The 26,693-nt window shown below is 39.3% G+C and overlaps 1 protein-coding gene across 2 annotated transcripts in view; it reads right to left on the minus strand.

Annotated features, from left to right (window-relative positions):
- Nucleotides 1–26,693, minus strand: part of cblb (Cbl proto-oncogene B, E3 ubiquitin protein ligase) — a 125,375-nt gene that overhangs the window by 6,468 nt on the left and 92,214 nt on the right. For both annotated transcript variants that reach the window (XM_055226843.1, XM_033978491.2), the window contains exons 12-18: nucleotides 24,101–24,460; nucleotides 17,922–18,013; nucleotides 11,159–11,311; nucleotides 11,003–11,064; nucleotides 9,053–9,145; nucleotides 4,370–4,558; nucleotides 1,610–1,726 (exon numbers count right to left, since the gene is read on the minus strand). In XM_055226843.1, coding sequence (XP_055082818.1) covers nucleotides 1,610–1,726; nucleotides 4,370–4,558; nucleotides 9,053–9,145; nucleotides 11,003–11,064; nucleotides 11,159–11,311; nucleotides 17,922–18,013; nucleotides 24,101–24,460 — 1,066 coding nt within the window. The remainder of the gene's footprint in view (nucleotides 1–1,609; nucleotides 1,727–4,369; nucleotides 4,559–9,052; nucleotides 9,146–11,002; nucleotides 11,065–11,158; nucleotides 11,312–17,921; nucleotides 18,014–24,100; nucleotides 24,461–26,693) is intronic.

Raw genomic sequence — 26,693 nt, forward strand, 5'->3', positions numbered from 1 at the left:
ATTGGTTTTATTATTAAAGAAAGTTTGATGCGTTACTTTCATTAAGGCAAAAACGATATTATAATGTAGCTTGTATCGTAGTATTTTATTGCTAAGATCAGTGTTTCTAAAACTGTGGTACACGCTCCTTCAGACGGCTCTTCAGTTTGCAAATTTGGCTTCTCTAGGGTTCATTTTATCCACTTTTTTAGTCCAGCTGACAACTCAAACTACAGGCAGACCATTAACAACAGCTCCCAATGGACTGGAGCCAGAGAGAAGCAGGCCGCACTTACGCCAATCACCGTCATAAATTACATAATGAGATCTAGACTTTGTGACTTTTTGATTCAAACCAAAATAGAAACTAGTATAACATTAGCTCCATATCTTCAGCAGTTCCACGGGCTTTATATATGTGTGAGTGGCTGTAAATGCTTTCAAAACGCATTTAAAAAGCACCAATGAACTAATCTCTGACCCAAAAAACACATTGTGAAAGTCATCATGCCATGTTCCCAGACTGAATGCTTTATACAATAGAAACACATTTTCTCTGAGCTTTTGTTGTACAGTAATGTTCAAGGCCAATTTCTCTTTGAAAGCTTCAATCTTCACACCGAGCTTTAACCTAAGAACAGATTTTAAATGCAACAATAAAACCCATTCATTTGCCTGGTTCAAAGGGAACATACGCTGCACTCTGTAGTTTACATGTTCATTGGGTGCTCGGAGTTTTTAGGTCAGAGCTGTTAAAGGTCCTACGCAAAATTCACTCGTGAGGTTTAAGCCATGTTATAATGCTGTTCCTTCATCAAAAACATACCTGGAGTTGTGTTTTGTTTCATTTTGAGCATTGGAGATGTAGACAGACTAATAATAAAGTGTGACAACATGAGTGAATGAAACAAAACACAACTCCAGGTCTGTTTTTGAGAAGATAACATTATAATATGACTTAAAGCTCACAAGAGTCCATTTTGTGTAATATCAGACCTTTAATATTAACATGTGGTTTTATACTTGTTTAGTTTTGTTTCACACTTTTGAGCTCAGAGGTTCTCCTGAGAGCAACAGACAGCACCATGTTTTCTGTTTACTGTCTGTGATTTATTCAGTTTATACAAAATATATATTCCTTATTCAACTGGAAACTGACAACTTTAAAAATAAAGATGAAAAGAAAAAAAAAAACACTGAATGAGAGTGCTTTTGAAAACTTTTGAGCGGTACTGCGTTTTTACAACTTTTTGAGGTCGCAGCATTTGCATCATTTTGTTGCTAAGATCAGTGTTTCTCAAACTGTGGTACGAGCTCCTTCAGGTGGCTCTTCAGTTTGCAAAATTGGCTAAACTAGGGTTAATTTTATCCACTTTTCCACCCAGCAGACAACTGCGTCTTGTCCTACCCCTTACTTTTATTATTACTTTTATTAGCCGTCTGTGTAATTCCTCAGTCGTCCAGGTCTGATCCATACTAAAAGAAAAATATTAAATCTGTCAAGTGGACAAAAGGTTCTAGGAGTGAAGCCAAACGTCCTCACTCCAACAACTTTTTGTCCAGTTGACAGATTAGAGTTTTTCTTTTACTACTTTTATTAGCATTGCATTGTGCGTTGCAGACTCTGTACCTTGGCTAGTCGCTATCAGGTCTGGATCCAGGCAGCTTCGGAAGCCCTTCATGTTTTCTGCGTGTCTTCGGACCGGAGGCAGAGGGGCGGCGTTGCTCAGCATGTCAAACACCGTGTCTACACATCACAAGAAAAGAAAAGCTTTGGTTAGCCATCACTCAACTCAGCAGTGCATTTAATCCATAGAGACACGGGGAAAACAGATCTGAGGTGTCGTAGGAACGCTGGTGTTCGTAACCCACCAGGGGGCAGCAGCGGGGGTGTGCTTTTAACTGTTGTGTTAGTTTGTTTGGTCTTTGGTCACGTTCTTTGCTTACTGCTGGTGTAGCTAGCATTGTCTCTGTTTCACTAGGGATATTTATTTATGTTTCTTGGGTTGGTTGTTTCTTATTAAGTGTGTTTGCTGACATCATAGTGGGGAGTAATCCATGAATGTCTATGGTGAAATGTTCAGCAGTTACCATGGCGACACAATGCACACGTCAGCAAATATAGCCTGATCATTTTTTCAGTCTGAAAACTCAAGAAAAAATACAAAATTGATTTAAACAGCACATTTTCAGGAAGCTGTGATCAATACGAGCGTTATGCTAGCTAGCTTGTGACTGTACTGCTATGGACTTGTTTAGCAGCACAAATCAGCTCACCTGTTGATCGTTTCTAACTAAGTCAGTTTTTTTCAGGTCAGATTGTGTGAAAACAAAGCTTGAATTAAAGTATAATAGAGCCTCAGACAGAGCAATGCCTACAGTTAGCATCACACTCCCTGGGAATGTTGATGATATCAGCTGCAGACAGTGACAAAACAAACAGTGGACAGTTATGATTATAAAGACAGCCATCCCAGTGTCTCCATAACTCAGACTGACAGTGTTTTGTACTGAATCTCATATTTGTGAGTGACAAGTTGGTTCCATTGCATAACGTCTTCAGCCTAAATATAAACCTGTACATTTAAATTCTTGGTACAGCTTAAAATAGTAGCAGTGTTGTCACGATACTTAAAACTTCCAATTCGATTTCAACACTAAGAAAAGGACCAATACTTGTTATAGTTTTGATGATAATTTAAATAATAATAAGACACCAAAGGAGTCCTTACAATAAAAGCAAATCAAACAGCAACACGGACAACGTATTTAGAACTACAGTGAGGATTATCGGCCATGGTGCCTTTGACGATACAAGACTAATGATAAATACTCACATTTTTATATAGCACTTTTCCACCTTCAAGGCACTCAAAGAGCTTTACATCAACCAATCACTTGACAGCATTCATCTGTGGAAGTGGGATTCGAACCGCCAACTTGTTGGTCAGTGGATCTGACCGCTCTACAAATGATGTTTGTGTTGAGAGGATGATTCAAACTGCCAACCCTCTGATCAATGGACAAACCCTCTATTACCATCATTATTTAAAGAGGGGGTATTTCACTTCTATGGGGTATTAACTGACTTTCATTTTTGACACCCTGTCCATTTGCTCTCCAGGCTAAGTCACTCCCCTTTCAGAGCACTATCACAACATAGTCAGTGTGCATCCCACTAATGAAACTACTGCACATCACACCAGGTTTGTCAAGTTGCTGTGTAAAGTTTTGTATCATGTTTTTGTGTATTTATGGTAAATCGTCGTGTGGGAGCGTGGGTGATGTAGGCTTTTGGGTGGAGCACTGCACTGAATCTTACAGCTAACCGTAAGGAGGGTTTGAATAGGGCCTAGGAGAGATCACTAGATTAGTCAAACGTGCATGGATGACACCTAAAACCTCTTCATGCAGGTTTTTGATGAGGGAACAACATTACATGGGAGAAATCAGATTTTTTTTTTTTTTTGCATAATATCCCCTCTGTTAAACCTCATACTAGGGATTCTGCAGTTGGCTGTTCCTTAGCCATAAAAAAAAACATTATTTTCAAATTTTATTTCATAAGCAAACCCCTATAAACCCTAACCTTTTCACCACTGACTTTTATTTTTATTTTTTTTAAATGCATTTTACAACTATATACACTGTTAAAGTGAAGTCTGCTCTATGAAGTGAGAGCCTGGGTTACTATGGTTTTGGGATAAATTGTTGAAATGAAAAGGAAAGCTTAGTCAAATACAAAAAACTTTGTTTATATCCAAAGCACAGCAATTTAGCTAATTTTGCTAGTCTTTCAGTAGCTTTTAAAATAAACACAACCTTGAACATAATAATTAAAACTCTTTGAAAATTCTGATTGAGATAAAAGTCACACACAAGATAATAACTTTTTGAAATTAAAGAAACTTCTAAAAATTTAAATAACTGCATTTAAAGTTGTGTTATGTGTTAGGGTTGTCAAAAGTATCGGAAATCAGATACTAATCGATTCTAAAACTAGTACTGTAACTAGATACTCATTTGAGTAGGTATCAATATTAAAAAAGTCACATTCACAGGACAGAAAATGAACCTTTCCTGAATAACTTTAGGATTAGTGGTGTATGGCGTGGTGTGTGGTCCATGGTGTAAACTAGATAGACCAGTATACACCATGGACCACTATGGAACATACTGGACGACTGAGGGATTACACAGACATAAGGCCACATGGGAATATAACAGAAAGTATTGCTATTTAATGTTAAAAATCACATTTTACTGTCTAAAGAAACAGTTTCTTTTTATTATCATAGTGGTATCAGTATCGAGTATTGAGTCTATTCCTTAGTATCGAAATCAAGTTTGAAATTTTAGTATCGTGACAACACTAGTCCAGACAGCTCACCTGGGGTCAGCAGCAGGTGCTCATGCCCAGAGCAGGGTCTGTGTGGTCGGCTCGGGATAGATGAGGAAGAGGAGTTACAGGATGAAGATGATGATGAAGATGAGGAGAGGTCCACAAAGCTGTGTCTGGCTGGAGGAGGGGGCGGAGGGGGCTGCGAGGGGGGCCGGCTGTTGAAAGGGTCTTCTAAAGCTGAAAGAAAGGAAGAGGAAGATACAAATGAGCAGCTAGAAGAAATAAATCACACTGTAGGCTCTCCGTGGGGTTTCAGAATGATACATTTTTTTTGCACCAAAGCGATTAACAATTCAAAACAAAACTGCATATCTCAAACAAACACAAAAGCGAAATAAAAACACCAGGATCATGTGGAGCTGGTTAACACAAACATTTTAAGATCAAAATGACGAGCCTGACAGCAGCAGTTACAGAGAGAGGGGCCACAGTTTTTCAATAGAAAGTGAACTGGAGCCAGAATGATCACTTCCTATTTGGAACCAACCCTTGGATCAGTGGATGTGATCGCACTACCAATGATGTTTAATGTTGAGAGAGGGATTCAAACCACCAACACTCTACCAACTGAGCCACTTTGTGCTATTCTGTGGTTAATCCTAGTCTCTACATTTACATTCTCTCTACACCGGAACGATCAGATTTTTGCTTATTAACATTGTAAGTGTCTACATAGAAGTACGGGTCCGGCTTTGCCATGCCCTCCCCCACCATGTTTGAGTCCCACGGGGGGGAATTACACGCTCAAAGCTGCGGCTCATTGCTTCCTGAGAATACGGCTGTAGTTTAGAGAGGAGACGACAGAGGAGAGAGCGGAGCACGGTGACAGCAGCAGTATAAGTTATTAAAGTGGAGCGGTAAAAGAAACTCAGAATGATTTGTGGGCGCATAGGTGAAATAGCAGGGCTCTTACAGTAGAAGCACTCCAGCATCTCACACAAGTACGTGCAACTAGTTTTAATGCAATTTTAGCTGTGCGAAGTTTAGAAGTCTGCCATGAACAGATTACATAGACGACAGCACAACTTTGCTCTTATTAACGGGCACTTATTACGGTGTTTTCGGATATAATATAATGTTGTTTCCTCATCACAAACAGACCTGGAGTTGTGTTTTGTTTCATTCACACATGTTTAACACACAAACTCCATCTTTAGGCTGAGTTTTGCTCAAACAGAAAACGCTCTGTTCCACCTTGTGATGTCATCTGGCAATACAGGAAGTGCTCCACTCTGTGTTTGTAAACTCCATACACCTTCACTAGAATCATTTGGATGATTTCTGCACTGGAATTTCCAATCTCTACTGAACTAAAGGTAAAATGTAGCTGCTAACTTGAAAACTACTGCTTCATGACATCACAAGGTGGAACAGAGCATTTTGAGCTTTGGTGATGTCGACAGACTAATTAAGTGCTACTCAAACTTGTGTGAATGGAACAAAACACAACTCCCGGTAAGTTTAAGGAGGTAACAACATTATAACATGGCTTAAACCTCACAAGAATCCATTTTGTGTAATATAGGACCTAGACAGCAGGGGGCGTTTACCGTTGGCGGTGAAAACGGGGATTGATTGGCAATATGGCGTCTTGAAAGTAAGCGATTAAAGATTGCTCAAACATGTACACACACTCCAAATATACATTCGAGAGGGTAAATGAGGGTTAAAGCTGTGAATAGGTCTGAATTAACATTGGATATAATATAAACCCAAGCACAAGTCGCACATCTTCTCCATTATCACCTCTTCAGCAGTGTCTCGAAGCTGCGGAAATAATAAAGTCCATGTAATGATGAGAGTTAATTAATGTGTTTGAATCAGGCACACAACATAAAAATAGTCTCATTACCATTACAGAATAAGACTGTGGTTCACATCCACACTAATTAGGATGAATATTTCAACATGCTGCTTATACATGGGTCTTTATTTACACACTGCATTAGCGACGTAGCACTGAGGAGGCTAACACTCACAAAAACAATATGGAAATCTCATGGTTTGATACGACTACAATATTAATTACACGGTACAATGTGAATAACTAAAACTGTAGAAAAGCTGCGTTTCCTTTTAAAACACACTGACAAGAGAAGTGACAAGGGAATAATTGCTGTCGTAATCCAAAGAATGAAGATATAAACGGTTAGATATATAACAGTTATTTCTTTATGTGGTTCGAAACTGGTCATGATCAGAAGTGACAGTAGCTCAGTTGGTCAAGTGTTTGTCTGTAAGTAGATCTGACCATTCAACCAATGATTTTTATGTCAAGAGCAGGATTCAAACCGCCAATCTTCAGATCAGTGGACAGGTTGGTGGTGCGATTCCACAGACGAATGCTGTTGTTTTGTCATGACTATTACGGCCAAAATAATTATGATTAACAATAATATTACAACACATAATAAAATGAGTTTAGATTTGCCTTTAATGTCCCTGTAGAGAAATGTGTCCTCTGCATTTGACCTTCAGTCCTTCAGTGCTGCTGAGGCGACATGTCAGGAGCAGTGAGACCCATCTCCAGATCTAGAGCTAGACTTGATCAGGACCTTACCTTAGCTGGAGGTTTTTTACCATGTTTTGGGTTGATTGGGGAAACTCAAAACATGCACAAATTGGCTGAGTTAAAAATGTATATTATGAATCATTTCTATGTTTATACAACTGTTATAGTACAGTAGTTTGTTATAAGGGAAAAACATGGAAGATCGAGAAAGGGACCTCATGAGTAAGTCGATTTTTGAAGGTAAAATGATGATAATTTTTGTTGATGAAATCACACAAAATGATCATGCAATTATTATAATATCAGCCCTTTTTACCACTTTAAATTATATTTTAGTTTTCTGTCCCACCTCTACAAAAGAAGGTTATAATTACTTTGGAAATAGGGCGACATGATCGGGGGAAAAAACTGTGATTTTTCTGATTATAATTAGATTTACAATTTATGCTTTAAAAGTTGGATTCCGTTCAGAGTTCACATTAAAAACGACTCCAGGAGCGTTAACATTTGAGGGAAGACTGAAATCTAAACTGATAAACCCCACACAAAAACCACATGCATTTCAGAACATGTTTGTAGAGGTTTAAACCACAGCTGCAACAAGATTTTTCTATAAAAGACAGAACATTGTACTATCAAAATAATTCCAGCCTTTGAAAATGATTGCTTTGATAATTGCACCACCTCAAATTCTGATTCGATTACACTTAATCTTGCAGTACCACAATATGGGCTGAGTGATTTTTTCATAATAAAATGTGATTTTTGATTTGATTTTCATTTTTTCCCCCTCTATTAAAAATGTGGTCAAAAGATTGTATTCACTCATCATATTTACGCACTGGCCATTGAGGAAATCTTTTATGAATGAAATAAAACAAACTACTGCATTAAATATGAAGCCCCAGCATTTAATTTGACGTCACTAATTTCAAACCAGTGAACTTCAAATTTGATTAATCGATTTAATAGATTTTTTGTCCAGCCCTACCACAATATTTTGGGTACTGTTACATACCACCGCCTCCATCAGCGATACATAAAAACACATGACCAGCCAAAAGCACAAACTGGTGAATTCCTCTGAAGCTGTTTCTCAGTTTGTGTAAAGTCATTTGTTTGTGCCTCGTCGCCATAAACAAACTGTCAGGGTCCATCTGTGAGCTGGTTCTTTCACAGTGAAATAAGCTTTGTGTGGCTGCGTATAATTGGAATAAGGCTCTGACAGCAGCCTGGAAATGGCCTGTCCACAAAGACAATTGAGTGCACGTAAGAAGAAGAAGCAAATGAAGAGGGGACAGACACAGAGACGTCATCCCGGCTCTCCACACCTCATCAGGGCCGCTTCACACCAAGGTCCAGGACCGTTTGACACATTTCACAGAGCAGAGCAGCCCAGCACCAGACAACACCCCTACAGTGTAAAGGGGGATGACAGTGACAGTGTGAAAAGGAGAGACAGGGAGGAGGGAGGGACGAGAGGGGGAACGGGAGAGAGGAGAGGGGAGAAGAGAGAGAGGAGAGGGGAGAGGAGAGAGAAGAGAGGGGAGAGGAGAGAGAGGAGAGGGGAGAGGAGAGAGAAGAGAGGGGAGAGGAGAGAGGAGAGGGGAGAGGAGAGAGAGGAGAGGGGAGAGGAGAGAGAGGAGAGGGGAGAAAGGAGGGAGAGGGTGGAGAGGGAGAGGAGAAAGAGAGAGGAGAGAGGAGAGGAGAGAGGAAAGAAAGGAAGAAAGGGAGGGGAGGGGAGAGGAGAGAGAGGAGAGGAAAGAAAGGAAGAGAGGGAGGAGAGGGGAGTGGGGAGAAAGGAGAGGAGAGGGATGAGAGGAGGGGATAAAGGGAGAGGAGAGAGATGAGAGGGACAGGACAAAAAGAGGGTCGTTAGGGAGGGGAGGGAGAGGAGAAAGAGAGAGGAGAGGAGGAAGAGGAGGGAGGAGAGCTAAGTGAGGAGGGGGTGAATGAGGCAGAGAGGAGAAACATGAGGAGGGAGAGAGAGGAGGAGAGGGAGGAGAGGATAGAGGGAGAGGAGGGGGGAGGGGAGAAAGGGAGAAGAGAGAGAGGGGGGGAGAAGAGAAAGGTGAGAGATGGGAGAGAGGAGGGGGGAGAGGATGAAAAGAAGGAGATTAGGGAGGAGGGGAGAGAAGGGTGACAGATGGGGGCAGTACCTGAAGGAGGCAGTAGAATGTCATAGTCACAGGGCGTCTTGTTGGCGTTGAAGGACACTGGCGCCCCCCTGCTGCCCGACTCAGAGAGTACACCTGATGAACACAAAACAACACATAAAACGACCATGATATTAACACTAGTCTAGATGAGGATATAATGATGTTAGATGTTTAAGACTCTGTAATAGGACGGCACATGATTGCAACAAAGGAGAGAGGAGGAGAGGACGGAGAGCTTAATGCCAAATTTTTGAGCTTTTCAGGCAAAACAACAACATTTCCACAGCGGCGTTTTAGTTTTACTCTATTTGCACAGTGTTGTATCTCAGTTTATCACAGACCATTTTGTAATAACATTTTATTCAAAGTATAATTTCATATTTCATTTAAATGGTGTTGTGTGTGTGCATGTGTTGATGTGTTCAGCCTCTCTGTGTGTGCATATGTATGTTGATGTATTTTGCCAATATGTGTGTGTGTTGATGTGTTCTGCCTCTGTCTGAGGGTGTGTGTGTGTACGTGTGTGTGTTGGTGTGTTCTGCCTCTATGTGTGTGTGTGTTGATGTGTTCTGCCTGTGTGTGTGTGTATGTGTGTGTGTGTTGATGTGTTCTCGGGGGGTGTGTGTGTGTGTGTGTGTTGATGTGTTCTGCCGGGGTGTGTGTGTATGTGTGTGTGTGTTGATGTGTTCTCGGGGTGTGTGTGTATGTGTGTGTGTGTTGATGTGTTCTCGGGGTGTGTGTGTGTGTGTGTGTGTGTTGGTGTGTTCTGCCTCTGCGTGTGTTGGTACTTCCTTATTTTTCAGATGATGCAGATCATTTCAGTTTGTTTGTGTTGCCTTCAGGTGATCAAGCTCACGGTGATTGACAGAAATACAATTTTCCAATATCTGATTCCCTTCAGCTAGAAAAAATTTAAAAAACAGATACGCTTCGAAGATTTAAATAACTTTAACATCAAAACATGGAGAAGTCTGGTCTGCCACTTGCCTTTTCTCCATGGAGATCTAACTGCTTTGCATAGAATGTTATTAAATGTGTCCATATTGCATTTATTAATTCACATGCAAAATGTTTGTACTGCCAAAAATACACCTTAAATAAAACTGCATTCTAACAGTGAGCTTCTCCACAGATCTGACAGGTAACTTGGCCTGGTATCCTGGTTTACTGTGGACCATCCTAGGCAAAGCAATTACGCCACTGCAACTACAGGTGACGGACTCTCCTTCAGAAAAAGTGCACCTTTAAATTTGTGGTACCACTTTATAATAACCACACCATAAAGGCCCTATAATATGAACAATGTATTTTTGTGAGCTTTAAGTCATGTTATAATGCTGCTACCTCCTCAAAAACATACCTGGGGTTCTGTTTTATTTCATTCAGACATATCTGAGTAATCCTGCATCTACATCTCCAAAGCTCAAAATGCTCTGTTGCACCTTGTGATGTCATGAAGTGGTAGTTTTGAAGTTAACATCTACCTTTTACTTTCAATTCAGTCGAATTTGGACATAAGGCTGAAATAATCCAAATGAATTTAGTGAAGTAGCTTAAAAACACAGTGGAGCACTTCATCACAAGGAGGAATGGAGTGTTTTGAATTTGAGAGAAGAACTCAGCCTAATTATGCAGAGTTTGTGAGTTAAACGTGTGTGAATGAAACAAAACATAACTCCAGGTCTGTTTTTGATGAGGTAACAACATTATAACATGACTTAAAGCTCACAAGAGTCAGTTTATGTAATACAGGAGCTTTAAGACACTGCTCTGTGATGCTGTAGTCAGAGGCTTTGCACTGGAGAGGAGAGAATGTGTCCAGGGCTGGTGGGACGTAATAATAATAATAATACATAGTTTATTTATAACTCTTTTTGCTGTAACTCAAAGACACTTTGCATAGTTGAACATAAAACAAGGAAAACAGAAACAAAACAACATAAGCCATACCCGAGTCTGGTCTGGTTTTCCTCTCCTCCACATGGGGCTCAGGGGACCCGTTCTCCAAGTGCCTAAACACAGATAGATCGTGTACGTTTAAGAGTGCGATGGGTCTATTATGTCACATCTCTGTGTCTCCATGGTAACAGAGGAGACGGCTGGTACCTGGTGGGCACAGCGATGCAGATAGGAGCCTGGCTCACACATAAGTTGGATGAGGGGATCTGGTATTCGTCTTCTGGTCTCTCCGGTCTCTCTGGTCGATCTGGTGCTCCGCGTTTTCTGTCCACTGCTGGGCTGTTGAAAGGGTTGGATGATCTACAAACACAATATTTATTTTTGAAAATTGTTTAAAGGAGCCATATTATGAAAAAATGACTTGAGCATCAAACCATGTTATAATGGTGTTCCCTCATTATGATCAATGTTGGGAAGAATACTTCGACTAGGCCTGTCACTACAACACATTTTGAAGAGCGATATATTGATTCTGATGATAAACGATAATATTGAAATGCATACATACCACTTTAAGAATGACCTTAAAATATGATAATCACTGTGAACCCTTTGCTACATTAATCATATGGAACCATGGACTGTAAATATAAATTGACATAGCTAACCTGCTAGCCACGTTCCAAATAGGAAATGATCATCGGGGCACTTCTGGCTCCATTGACTGTGGCTCCAGTTCACTTTACATTGAAAAAATTTTGCCCCTCTCTCTGTGAATGCTGCTGTCATTTTGGTCTTAAAATGTTCGTATTAAAAGTCTCTACATGATCCTTGTATGAATATTGATAACAAACAAATCAGGCTCCTTCTTTCTCCAAGGTCACTCTTGCTAGCGTTAGCAACAGGTTTGATTGACAGCATTGATAAGTGCCCCCTGCTAAACAGGGGTGCAGGCAGGAAGGGGCGCTACCTTCAACGGCTTGGCTATGGAACATAATGTGGACAGCAATATATAAACAGTACAATGAAACACTACAGTAGTGAGTTGTAGTTAATTATTGGCCCTACAACTCAAATGTCATCATACAGGCCTAATACTACATAAAGAGAAGAAAAGGTACACACTTATTATATTGAAATTTTGTATTGCAATTATCATGGCCAAAATAACTGCGATTAATGATTACATCACGATAATTATTAAAGTTCCGAACAGTTTTAAAATGTCTTAGATATGATATGAATTATATTTTTTATGCTATGAATAAGTTCCATGTTCCAACAACTTTTATATAATTATCAGTGAAAACAACCATGATCTAGCGGTGAACATCCTGAATAGGCAGGGGCATCAACAAAAATTTGGTGACCCGGGGCAAGAACCCCCTAATACAAATTAATAGAAGGAGGGTCCAATTCAGCTCCCCTGTGGTTAAATTGCATTTTTCTACACATTCTGATATGTAATGGTGACTATCTTTGTTGGTGAGTCTCACGATTATATAAAATGTCCCACAAACGACTATTGTCAACCCTTTTTTATCAAGATAAACAATATTTTTGTTTATTGCCCCATCCTTAAACGCACAACAGGCCTAACTTTGAAAATGTATTTAGTTACAAAATACTGAGTACCTGCAGTGAAATGTATTTTATAATGTATTCCTTTACTTGGTCCAATCAGAGTACTGCATTCTGAGTACTTGGAATACTTTTAGATCGAGCTGCATTTACATTATAGTGTAAAGACGCAGCATGGGACAGCTTTATGTTTGTTTGACTGTTTGTTCTGTATTTCCAACACTAAACGGAGGAGGATAAGGATAAATCACATCTGCCTCACCACAAGAGTTTTATATATTTCACTGATTCTATGCAGTTTCAAGGCTAAATTGTGTTGCCTGGCAAATCCACACTGATCTCTTTCTGTATTTTTATGTGAAATTAATGCGCTCATTGGTCACCTATGATTTACAAATAAAATCTAATTTGTCTCACCTCAGATTAACAGAGTTTAGTGCTTCACTCACTGAGTCTGCAGAAATCTGCAATATTTTTCAGCCTCCTTTGATATTATTATTCCCAATAAGGATTGACCATGCTTGTCCCTGATTGGCTAATCCACCTGTCAATCACGCCCATTTGATAACGGGCAAATTCACCAGACTCACATCTTTGTAAAGTATTGGAAAAGTGTGTATTCTGGATCCCAGGCAATACATTGTGTGATCAAGTACTACCATGTATTCCTTTGATTTTAGAAAAGAAACAAAAGAAAAATATAAAATCTGTCCAATGGACAAAACGTTGTAGGAGTGAAGACATTTCATTGCTCAACCAAGCCACTTCTTCAGTTCTGGTCAGATTACTGGTGGACACTGCCTTATATCTGTCTGAGGAGAGGAGCTAGCTACACTGAAGCTAAAAGGAGGGGAGTTAAAGAAGCAATTTTTGTTAAGAAGACAATCCTTCCTTGAACTGGAATGGGCCTCAGACATCATCTATCTCCTATCTATAACTCCATCCTCAGGCCTAAACCAAAACAAAGAAAACAACAGGGCTAGCCAGGATGCTAATAGGTGTGAAATCACTCATTAGGGGCTTGAATGACTATACTAAGTAGGACAGTAGACCTAGCATACAAACAGAAACTTTAAACAATAGGTGTTTTTAGTTTCAGTGTAGTTAGCTTGTGCCTTCTGACAGATATAAGGCCGTATCCACCAGTAATCTGACCAGACCTGAAGAAGTGGCTTGGATGAGCAATGAAATGTCTTCACTTCTTCAACGTTTTGTCCAGTTGACAGATTTTATATTTTCCTTTTGCTATGGATCAGACCTGGACGACTGAGGGATTATACTGATATTTAGAAAAGTAACTATTCTGAATACAACCAAATGAAAAAGTATCTACACCAGAATACAGTTGCACAAAATTAGCATTCATAATTCGTATTCTGTTTACATGTATACACTTATTTCCCGTCACTGATTAGGATGTTATATTTTGATTGATTTGTGCATATTTGAGTATTGTCTTGCTTTTGAGGCTTGAGTGCTTTTTCACCTTCCCTCATCACTGCCCACATCCGTCTGATTAGCTGCAATTATTTGAGAGCTTAAGCCTGTGAGTCATACATGCGGGGTTCAAAGATATCCTTCAGAGCCCTTTCTCCAAAAATAAAAACAAGTAAATTAAAATGTGCTACTTGCTACAGTCTGATACCACTGTAAAGGGGCGGGGCCTATAACCTCTGCAGTTTTAAACAGGACCCATTACTATTACTTAAGCCCGCCACACTACACTGATCTGCTCTGCCATATCGTAACCACAAAACATCACCACGACAACAGCCAATAAAACAGCTTCAAGGGCAGACGGAGTGATGGACACAGAGGCCAAAGATACAGGATTTTCATTACACGATTCTCCTCATGTCTGTGGTCTACGCGTTTTGTCCCTCGTATAAAAATCGTTTAAGACCGAAAAATCCTAGAGTGTGTGGGCGGGCTTAAGATGTTTTAGATCAATATTACATTTAACAAACTGTAAAATGTAAAAATAATTCAGAAATACATAGTACAGGGAGTAGGAAGAAGGCAGAACTTTTTTTTTCTACCCCTCACAGTTCTTCAACCACATTTCCTTCTCAAGTTACAACATAATACGGATGGTTGCCTTTCTGTATTTATGTAGTATATTCTTACATATAAACCAAAGTAAAAGTCTTTTTATCCATGTAATAATAATACCCACTACTACTAATACTACTACTACTACCATTACCACTACCACTACTCCTACCACTCCTACCACTCCTACCACTACTACAACTACTACTACTTTCTTCTTAAATCCCAGTATGATAATGTTAGCAGTCTTCCCTAAGATTTAACCTGGTTGTATTTCATCACCTTGTTCTTATTCTCACTTTTGAATGAATAACTTCTAATGTTGAAACTGAGGCTGAATGATTCAGGGAAAATATCTAATTGTATTTTTAATATTTTAATAGTAGGATTATGCTCAAAGTTCACATTTTAAACACATCCAGAAGAATTGACAAAAAGACTGAAATATGAAATGACAAACTACTACAGCATTTCAGAGCATGTCTGATCTACAGGGTTAGGAGTTCTGACGCAGAATAACACAGCAGATTTTGTTGTTTCTGGAGAAAATTACAGCACTTGAAAAATTGCAGCCTTTGTGTCCATTCAAATAGACTCTCTCCACAGCAGCATGCTAGCTAGCTCACTGTGTCTCAAAACTAACTGTCACTTTTATTAAAATTGAACAATATAAAATTAACAACTTATTAAAATTCAAATTAATTAAAATGAACACAATTACTTTTAAATGTAGAATACTTCAGTTGGTGGTGTTGTTTTAATATGTATTATGCCTCAAAATTAGCATTAGTGTTAGCATTGAGACACAAACATGTCTCTTTCTAAACACAGAATTGTTCTCTGGTGAAGTATTCATTTTATTTGTGTATTTTTTTAACATATTGTCAATGACATCCACCCACAGTTCCCTGTCCAATACCTTATTTTTATTTTTTATTTATTCAGTTTAGAGCGACTCTGCAAAAACTCCAGAGATAACATTTACCAGGAAGTAGTAACGCCAACAGTGAGGTTGCTAAGCGCTACTGTGCACGGAACCTAATGCGATTTCGATTCAGTTGCGCTTAGTCTTGCAGCTCTAGTTGAAAGTGACGCATTGCAGCTTTAACAGAACAACTCATAAAGTACTTTTACTGCATGGGGGTGTGAACATAGTGGGATTATCAGGCAAAAAACATGTGGTTTGGACCCGAAATAATCAGGAGCTACAGAGGGGCAAAGTACAGGAACTCCTCCAGTCAGTTGAGTGAGTGATTACACAGGCAGAACAGACGCTGCCGGGGCTGCGTAATTTCTTACTTTCAACCCAGAGCCACAGAAACATATTGGCACATTGTTTCGTAAATCCCTTCTGAAAATAAAGGTTTAGGAGCCTGCCAGGAAAAATAACAGTTTAAAACTTTGAGAGCCCCTTCATGTTTTTTGGAAATAAATCTTTTGTGAAGTTACGAGCGTGTTGCTAGCTCAAGGTGAGTGACTGTTGTAAGAAGTAAGCTGAGGTTTCAAGTGCAAATAAAACTGAGGTATTAAGAGGCGTTTTGTATGAGAACTAATTTGTTCTCACGTTGGATTTGCAATTTCTTTGTCGTAAAATGGATTATTCTGTGGTCTATGGCTCCTTACTTAAAGAGGCGGTATTTTACTTCTATGGAGTATTAACTGTAGCACATAATATATTTAGCTCACCATGTTACCTTTTATCATTTTGAAAATGCTATATTCACCAAAAATAAAAAATAAAAAAAATAATGTTTTATGAGTTTCACTTTCATTTTTGACATTTTGATTCCTCCCTCCCTTTGCTCTCCGTGCTAAATCACACCCCCTTCAGAGCGCTATCACAACACAATTAGCATGCAACAGGCTAATGAAACTACTGCACATCACATCAGGTTTGTCAAGTTGTTATGTAGAGTTTTGTATCATATTTTTGTATATTTATGGAGGATTGTCCTATGGGAGCATGGGTGACGTGGACTTGTGGGCGGAGCATCGGACAGAATCTTGCAGCTATCCGTAAGGAGGATTTAAAAAGGGCCCAGGTGAGATCGCCAAGTTACTCAAACATGCGTGGATGACATCTAAAACCTCTTCAGGCATGTTTTTGATGAGGGAACAACATAATATCTGAGTAAGCAGTAATGCACTTGGATCGCTCTCCATGGATTCACTTAATTTTGGGGCATTTTAAAAGGTGAAACTAACATTACGGAGAGAGGCGCAACATGTTTTTCAATGTAAAGTGAATTGGTACCAGAACCGATGGAGTTGGAAGCGCTCCAATGCTCACTTCCTATTTGGAACATGACGACTCGCAGGGTAACTATATCCATTTATATATACAGTCTATGGTTAAGTGTCAAGCCGGGTTCACGAATGTTTGGACCTTACCACAGTTACATAATCCAAACACATGATCTTGTATATTAAATGGGGTGGCTCTGTACAAGGGGGTAGCCATGTCGCTCATCACAGCCACAGTGCTTTACAAGAGTGAATAGTGTCGAGTGGCGGCATAGCTTCCCTGGTGGGCTGGAGGTTCATCACAAGTGACAGCTCTTTCCCCGCCTGCGAATGGAGCCTGATACAGAGAGACCTAATCTAATTCAGGCCGCAGCTAAAAGGCTATTAGCTCTACAGACATCGTTTTTCAAAGCCGTTTCAAACCAGGACTTCTCCCCAAGGCTACAAGACTTCAGAAACCACAGTGGGGAGGAAGAGGAAGGTACAACTTAGTGAGGAGAGAGGGATAGGAGGCAGGATGTGTGGTGAGATCACTTGGAAGAGAATTATTGACAGTATGTGAAACAAGGGCTACGTAGGTCTGCCATGATAACACATTTTGCAGTTGGATTTGGAGTTGGAGAAAAATATTAAATTATTCTAAAAAAATATTTTAAATGTGCAATGTTACAAAGCACGAGCTGCAATAAATAAATAGAATGAAAGATTGTGTTTGTTTGGTTGACAGTAGCTTAGTTGGTAGAGTTTGGAGGTTGGAGGTGTGATTCCAGCTCAAAAATCTTATTATTTAAACATAGAACGAAAATCTATTCTCAGTCGCAAAAAACACAATTCAATGTTTTTTCCCCAAATAGTAAAAAAAATCGTAGTGAAATTGAAATCATGATCAGGCAACAAGAAAATTGTAATATTGTTTATTTTTTAGCATATCATCCAGGCCTACATGAACCCTGCTTGTGTCACACTATACTGTTATTACATTTTTTGTGTTTTTTCGGTCACCTGCACAAAAAAGTAATAAAAAAATAATAAAAAAAAACCTGTTTGTGTTGATCGATGCTGTGGCTTTAGTGCTGGCCGTGTGTGTACTCACTTGTGGTTGTTGGCGAGGCAGGGCTGAGTTGGGGAGAGGTGTGACGGCAGGATGTCATACTCATCACTCACTTGAACGCCGTTGGAAAAAGGCTGCAATGGCACAAAACACAGAGGAAGAGAGTGAAAGGAAGGCACTGTTTGAGAATACACCCGCACCTGCACTTGCAAAATGGACCGCTTAAAATCATTTGTATGCTGGATCCACGAAAAAACATTTTATCACATGGATTAAGTTAAAGGTGCATTATGTAACTTTTCTGTTTCTGCTACTGGTCACCATGGTGATGTTACTGTTTTGCCTGTAACTGTATGGCATTTAACTGGTCTTAAAAATGTAGTGTTTAAAATAATTTGTATTTTGGACACATGAAAATGTTTTATGACATGAATTAAGTTAAAGGTGCACTACGTAACATTTCTGATTCTACTACCATGGTGACGTCATTGTTTTGCCTGTAATGTTCCACTGTTTACCTGTTTTTGCAAAATGTACTGTTTTGTATTTTGGATGAAAAACAACTTTTTATGACATCAATTAAGTTAAAGGTACACTATGTAACTTTTCTGATTCTGCCATTTGTCACCATGGTGATGTTATTGTTTTTCCTGTAATGTTCCACCGTATGGTATTTAACTGGTCTATTTTTGCATGTAGTCAATGCAGGTGTTTTAATGCTTACAATAATGCTTAATAAAAGTTTTACATTGCAGGGGGGTTGCCGCTCCACAGATCTGACCTTCACCTGCTAGTCTCCACGGAGATAGATCATTTTACTGCCATACTATGGAGCATTCATGACAAAGCAATAAGATCTCCATGATGATAAGCAGGTGACAGACTCTCCACCAGGAAAGTTACACAGTGGACCTTTAATTTGCCAGTATGATGAACTGAGTGTCAAACCTTTTGCTTTATTATTTAAAACAATAGTACTACACTCTCCTAGTAACCTGGAAAAAGCTGTTTGGGTGAGATTTCAGTTTCTATGCAAACCCTGTAGAGATACAGACATAATTGGACTACATGGCCTTACGCTTGACAAAAGACAGCTGAAAGATTATGGAGACAACGAGCAGTATGTGTATTATCAGTACAACAACAATGTTTTCTACAAGATGTATAGAGGAAAGTTACATAACAGAATTTCAAACAAGCATTTGCTACAATATGTGTGTGTTTTGGAGTCATGCCAAGTATAACACAGATTAGTTGTAACCCAGGACCAGAGGAGATAAAGCAGCCAAAAGTTTTACTCAAGTAAGAGTAACGTTACTTGAAAATAATATTACTCAAGTAGAAGTATAAAGCAGTGGTCCAAGAAGAGTAAAAAAGTATTTGGGAAAAGTACTACTCAGTAACTTAAAGAGTAACTGTTGGGGTGACAGCTTTTGTTTTTAATATACATGATTTTATATGTGACACGTGGTTGCTATGACGACAATATGAAGGTTCAATTGGTTATTGATCTGTTTTGGAGACTCTAGTGAGTTGAGACTGCTGTTGTTTTGCTCTTGTTTTGTGGTGGGTTATGGCCTACAGTAGAACCTTGTGTTCAGAAAATAAACAACCAGAAGAAATTCAGAGTGTTTCTTTACCCCAGAAGTAGAAATAATGTTACTTCAAAATTACTCAAGTAGAAGTACAAAGCAGTGGTCCAAAAATAAAAATGTGTTTGGGAAAACCACTACCCTTAACTAAATAACTTATAGAGTAACTGTGATAGCGTGCTATCTGTGCTATAATTTAAAATGAGCTGTAATCTACCAAGGATCCTAAAATGTTCAGGATATATTAAAAAGCTGTGCTATTGATACTTTGTAGTGACATCATGCTGAGGGAGGGGTTCTACATGTGTCTCTATGGTGGAATATTCAGCAGTGACCATGGTGACACAATGCACACATTAGCAAACACTGTCAAAAAAGTTTTAAGTTAAAAACTCAAGAAAAAATATAAAATGGATTTAAACAAAACATTTTCAGGAGCCTGAGACCAATCTGAGCATTCATTGAAAGACTCTTGGCTAATGCTAGCTAGCTTGTGGCTCTAATTTTGTGTGTGAGAGACGTGTTAAACAGCACAAATCATCTCACATGTTGTAGTTCCAACTAAACCAGCTCTTTCTGGTCAGACTATGTTAAAATAAACCTCAGATTAAAGTCTAACAAGCCTCAGACAGAGAAGTGCTTGCAGTTAGCACCACACCCCCGGGGGAAGTTGATGACATCAGCTGCAAAGTATCACTGAACCCCACTGAGGTCAGAGTTGGATGTACTGACCAGGCTCACAGCAGCTGACCCTCACATTACGTAAAGGGTGTGAATGAAATCATATTTGTATTGTAAGTGTTACCAAAGCAACCAACCCTCATTTTCACTTTAATTTTGGGCTAAAATGGCCTTTTAAAATATGAATACATAAAAGAAAATTGCAACCCCAGGGATTATAAAACAACCCCAATGTTAAAGGTTCACTATGTAACTTCTCCACTGCCTGCTTGTCTGTGTGGAGATGTTATTGCTTTGCCTAGAATACATCCATCTGTCCATCCATTTTCTTCCACTTATCTGGGGCTGGGTCACAGGGTTAGCAGTCTAAGCGGGGACTTCTCTCACCCCAGACACTTCCTCCAGCTCTTCCGGTGGGACCCCAAGGCGTTCCCAGGCCAACCGAGAGACATAATCCGCCTAGGTGTGTCCTGGGTATTCCCCCGGAGCCAATTTGCCGCTTTGCCTAGAATGTTTCTAAATATGGCATTAAACTTGTCTAACTCGATGGAGACAAACACGTGAAACATCTTAGCCAAGTTATAGGTCAGATCTGTGAATTGGCGAGCCCATTCACAGTAATAAAGGCATGTTTTTCCAGGGTATTTTTGAGTAATTAAAAACTAATTGAAAAGATGCAAAAAAAAAAAAAAGTAAAATGCTGTGATACATTCTAGGTAAAGCAATAACATCTCCATGACGACAAGCAGTTAGTGCATTAGTGCATCCTCCACCAGAAAGGTTACATAATGCTCCTTTAAAAATAGTATAACAGAACAGAGCATTTTGAGCTTTGGAGATGTGGACACACTAATAATAAAGTGTTACTCAAACATGTGTGAATGAAACAAAACACAACTCCTGGTATGTTTTTGATGACGTAACAACATTATAACATGACTTAAAGCTAAGAAGAGTCAGTTTTGCAAAATATAGGACATTTAAGTTGCATTAAAACACAACAAAAGCAACATAAATAACATAACATAAATAACAAATCAAAAAGATGCATATTAGCCAACGGAACAATGCTCTCCACGGGGCGGCTGGAGTGATCAAAGACTGCCCCAGTAGCGCAGTGAGGTAGTGAGTTAGCAAATTAGCTTGTGTGTCGTTGTATAACTCTAAAGTTGAGTGAGGGCCGAATTATGCAGATACACACACTAGACCAGAGCCATTTCCATAGCAATAACTGTGGCTGGGAGAATTTCTGTTGTGAATGGTCAGCTCCTTTCCTCTCTTTTATGAGGCCAAGATGATCGTATTTATATTCAGTCTGGCAATATTTACTTATTAGAAGAATAGCGGTGGATTTTAATATTCTGAGACTGTTTGCACCTTATCAGCAAAATGACTGGGTTTTATTCAGGCCTTTTGTTTTTATTTTGCACAATCGCTGTCATAAAGTATGAGTTATTAAACCCGTCCTGACACAGAATCCCTCCTGAATATGTTTAAAAAGTAAAAACATGTGACTTAGCTCAAAAACAAGGCCCAGCTCTATCTCACACAGTGTCAGTGCAGTGCGTAAATAAAGGACAAGAATGTAAATGGATTTGTGCAACATGAAACAAAAGCATTTTTAATTATTTTGGTCAGAAAATGGAAAGGCTAATCCGATTGTGAGCTAGTTTGGATGGTGTTAAAGCAGAAGAAAGCATTTATTATTAGACTTGTAGAAAGAGAAATGGAAATTAAAGTGGATTTGACACATCGACTGTATAGAGAAGTGGAGTAAGTGAGTCTGACGTCACCTATAGCGTTTAGCTCCTGTCAAATGGAGCTCATTGAGGCTAGAAGTCATAGAAGAGCCACTCTGGAGCAGGTTTTAAGAAGAAAACTCAAGAAAAAATACAAAACTGATTGAAACAACACATTTTCAGGAGCCTGAGATCAATAGGAGCATTCATGGCCCTGTTTAGGAGTTTGATTTTCAACAAAAAAGTAAGACTGGCTAACTAAAAAACTGTTCTGCTAATGCTAGCTTGCTTATGAGTGTAATTTTATTTTTGAGACACATTTTTATGAGCACAAATCATCTCACCTGTTGCATTTCTAACTAAACCAGCTCTTTCTGGTCAGACTGTGTTGAAATAAAGCTTGTATTAAAGTCTAACACGCCTCAGACAGAGCAGTGCTTATAGTTAGCATTACACCCCAGGGAACACCACTGAGGTCAGAGTTGGATGTACTCGCCAGCCTCACACCAGCTGACCCTCACATTACGTAAAGGGTGTGAATGAAATCATATTTGTATTATTAAGTGCGTTACCAAAGCAACCAAACCCTCGATAACTGTCTAATACTGACTTGGTTTGATGGGACAGTATCTGTGCTAAATATTCATAAAAGTTTTACATATATGTAATTATTTTCTTTTATCAGGATGTTTAATTGGGATTGTGTCTCATTTTCAAGGCAGCCCTGAGTACACAGTTAAAATATAAACATTTACAGTTAATAAAACGCATAGTAAAATGTAGACGATCGTTCAGTTAAAACAATTACATGAGTCTGAAAAAATGACAGATACAGTGTGTTTACATTCACTTAAGAGAATTACATTGTTCAGCTTTAGTTGGTTTGTGAGAGTGTTCCATAAATAAGGGGCATGGAATTTAAAAGCAGTTTTCCGTTGCTTTGTGTAGCTTTGCTGTACTGCTAGGGCCAGCCTCTCCGGAGACCTGGTATGGTAATGATGGTAATGATAGAGAATTGAACTGAATGAGGGAGGTGAGATGCTGTGGAAAATATAACTTTGTAAATGAAGATGTGGGTGTGTATACGTCTGCGGGTCTGCAGTGAGGTCCAGTCATCCGTGCCGTATAGATCACAGTGATGAGTATCGTAACTGGCAAAAGTAATAAAACTAAGTGCGCTGTGGGAAATAGTACCAAGATTTTTAATAATAATAGTTAATGGGTAATAATAGATTTACTTCCTGTATTTTCTTCTCAACTTTTTTTCCATAAATTGCCACTTAACTAATGTAAACTGAGAATCTCTCTACTGGAGCTGGAATCTCATCGCCAAACTGTGGGTCAGTGGACCGCTCAGTCTGACCACTCTCCCAAAGAAGTTTTATGTCGAGAGCGGGATTTGAACTGCTAACCTTCAGATCAGTGGACAAACCAACTGAGATACTGTCACCCCATATACTCTTTATGTACTTTTACACTACAGTACATATGGTATTCAGAATCGTGCATAAATACAGGCCAAACAACTGCTAGTCCTGGCTGTGGGGAACGGGGAACTATCCAACTTGGAAGCAGAGAACAGGTTCACCTCAGACAATCGCCCATTTGGGATTAAGAAACAAAACTGCCTTGTGGGATGAGCAGAACGTTGCAAAGTGTAACGCTCATAGAAAACAGTATAATAAAAGCTGTCGTGTTTTTGGGTTATTGTTCCCTCTCCTGCTTTGTAATACTGTAGTTCTGAATAGGCAGAATCAGCTCGTCTCATTCAGTGTCCCCGGTGGATTCTGCCTCAAGACCAGGAGAAAACCAGGAAAACACAGACTTGTCCAATTGGCCAATATGCAGAAGTGCATAGTATTGTTATTACAAAAGAGGTGAGCAGAGCAGACAAACCTGTACTCAAGTAAAAGTACTGTTACTTTAATTTTATGATGACTGTTTGTGATTATGTATGTTTTGATTTATGTGATTTTAACATCTTTCTTACCCACTTGTTGTGGGTCAATGGATCTCTCTCAATGATGTTTACGTCGAGAGCGGAATTCGACCCACCAACCTACGGGTCCGTGGAAATGTAACTAACTGCCTCTGCATTTGTAAAGGGCATCTATCTAAAATATGTATTAAGTCAGAATAAGTTAAACCACGTTAAACACTGACCATATAAAGACTGAAAACAGGACCACTCCGGCTCATTTAAACATACCTTACTGCTGTCTGAACTCCCCTCTCTGTGGTGGTTCCGTGTGGACCCGATGGAGGGGCAGCTCTCCGGGCGTCGGTGGAGGTGGGGGCACCCGCTCAGTCCCAGCTGGGCGGGATGTTCTGTGGCAGGGGCGCGGTAGCAGTCCGACAGGTGCAGGTCTTTGGACAGGTGCGAGTCGGGCAGGGCACTGGTGGAGGAGGAGGAGATGGACGAGGACAGAGGGGTGGAGAGCCATGACAGGCGGGACTCCGGGGGGACGGGAGGGGGTCGCTCGGGTGGAGGAGGGGGAGGGGGCTCTCGCTGAGGGGGAGGGGGGGCCGGCAGAGGTTTGTCCTGCTTCCGAGACATACCTGGGGAGGACTGGTGACAGAGGAGACAGAGTTACAACGCTGAGATGAGCATGAAGAAAAACACAACTAGTTCATTTCATGCATTTCGAGCATCCTAATTACTCACTGTGATGAGTTTATAAGAGCTGTTCACTACTCCAGCTCTCACAATCACGGTAAAACTAATGAATTAGTGATGTTAAAATAACACTACAATCTGAATGATTTTGCACAGAAAAACAATGCATATGTCATTAAATGTATTTTCATGAAGTTGTTTTGTTCTATTTTGAGATGTAGATTAGCATAGCATTAGTTTTGAGACACAAATCTCTTTTATAAGGTAATAACACAAGTTTCCTCCAATTAAGTGCTTACATCGTCGTAAAGGTCTTAACATGCTGTCTGTGATCATTCATTTGTATCCTGCTGTCTGCTATCTAATATTTAAATATTGATTTTATTTATTTTAGCCAGATTCTGCTAAATCTTCACAGAGAATAAATGGTGAGCAGATTTTGAGAGAAGCTGAACACGCCGAGCAGCTCCGTGAAAAGGGCCTATTACTAAATACAGGGTTACAAAACAACATTTCAGTCAATTTTAACATTCCAAACTTTGATATTTCTCTTTTGATGTGGTTTGACCTTTGTCTGTATTACTCATGGCTATTCAACGCACTATTCCTCAATCCTGTTCTAACCTTGGTCTTTGAAATGAAGGACCGTTTTCCTTTCAGAAGTCATTTTTTAGCCATGTTTTAAGTGCACAGACAGGTTTATATTTCATTCATATGTAAATTAGAACTTTGTTTGATTGGATTGTATTTGTGGTGAATCTATACTCCAGTTGTAGCTTAGTCAAGTGGCAGTTTGTGAAGAAAAGTTGAAAAAAAGCTGAAAAATATTTGAAGTAATGCTGAGTTCTTAAAATGAATCTCTAGAACAATTTACCCACAAGAAACAGTGCTGCCGTACATTTTTATTTGTTAAATTATAACTGTTATGTAAATTACACAAGCTTTGTCCCTTGTTTACATTATGGTTGCTATGGGTAACAGTTACTACAGTTATTATTGTTATTATCTCTACATGTATCCCATCGACTGCCCATGCCCAAAGTAAAATTATAAACTTTAGTGATGGATTCAAAATATATATTGAAGTTATATTATGTTAACTCACTGTTCATTTTAAAGGTACTGTAATGTAATGTTCACTCTTTATTTAAAGAGTGAACATTAAAATAAAAATATCTGTATAATGGCTAACCCTGTAGTTAAGATCTATATCAACATGTTCTGAAATGTAATTATTGTATTAGTTTGTTAGTTCAGAATTCTTCTCTAACATGTGAACTTTGAACGAAATCCAATTATTAAGAAATAAATCACAACCATAGATGTATAAAGAAGTGACTGTATAGGCTACATTTAACCTTTAGTAATCATCTTTATACTAGTTTCCATATCTCATCTTTTGTTTTCTAGTACTTGCTTTGGTTGTGTCTCCAATAAATTTGTGTCTCTTCAGAAAATATTTAAATGAACAGATAAATTTGAGTGTATGCAATGGTAGTAAAACATTTCCAGCAACAGATGTCTCATGGCTGAAGTTAGCTCACTGATAAAAGCAGTCAACCCTGATAACTTAACATTATACAACTGTTTCCATAGTTACCATCAGTCTAATTATTACTGTAAACCGTAGACTGTATAAAAAAGTGAGTGTGGCGCAACCACTGAGTTCAGATCCAGTCAAATGAAGCTAATCAAGGTTAGCAGGCAGCGAATTTGGAGCCGGAACACCATTTGGAATTCTGACCGCGAGTATCATAGAGCCAATCTGGAGCGAGGCTGTTGAAGGTAACACCCCTTCCTGACCGCATCGCTGGTCTAGCATGGAACAGGTGGTTAGCAACGCTGTCAATCAAACTTGTTGCTAACGCTAACGGGAGCAACCTCGGGGAAAGAAGGCGCCTGATTTGTCTGTTATTAATGTTCATATTTTGATTTACAGAGTCGATGGAGTCGGAAGCGCACCCATGCTCACTTCCTATTTGGAACGTGGTGGCTAGCAGGTTAAGTATGTCCATTTATATATACAGTCTATGATCACAAACCTAATCTCAATGCTTGTCAGAAAACTGCAACATATATTCTGGTCCTTTTCGTTCAGCCCTACGTTAAACATCTCATTCTCCCATGCTGTTCGGCTTCATGCTCTGATGTACGTGTATAGACAGTGCAGATGTGAGAAGCTGAC

The sequence above is a fragment of the Periophthalmus magnuspinnatus genome, chromosome 14 (assembly GCF_009829125.3).
Source record: "Periophthalmus magnuspinnatus isolate fPerMag1 chromosome 14, fPerMag1.2.pri, whole genome shotgun sequence".
NCBI classification, from domain to species: domain Eukaryota; kingdom Metazoa; phylum Chordata; class Actinopteri; order Gobiiformes; family Gobiidae; genus Periophthalmus; species Periophthalmus magnuspinnatus.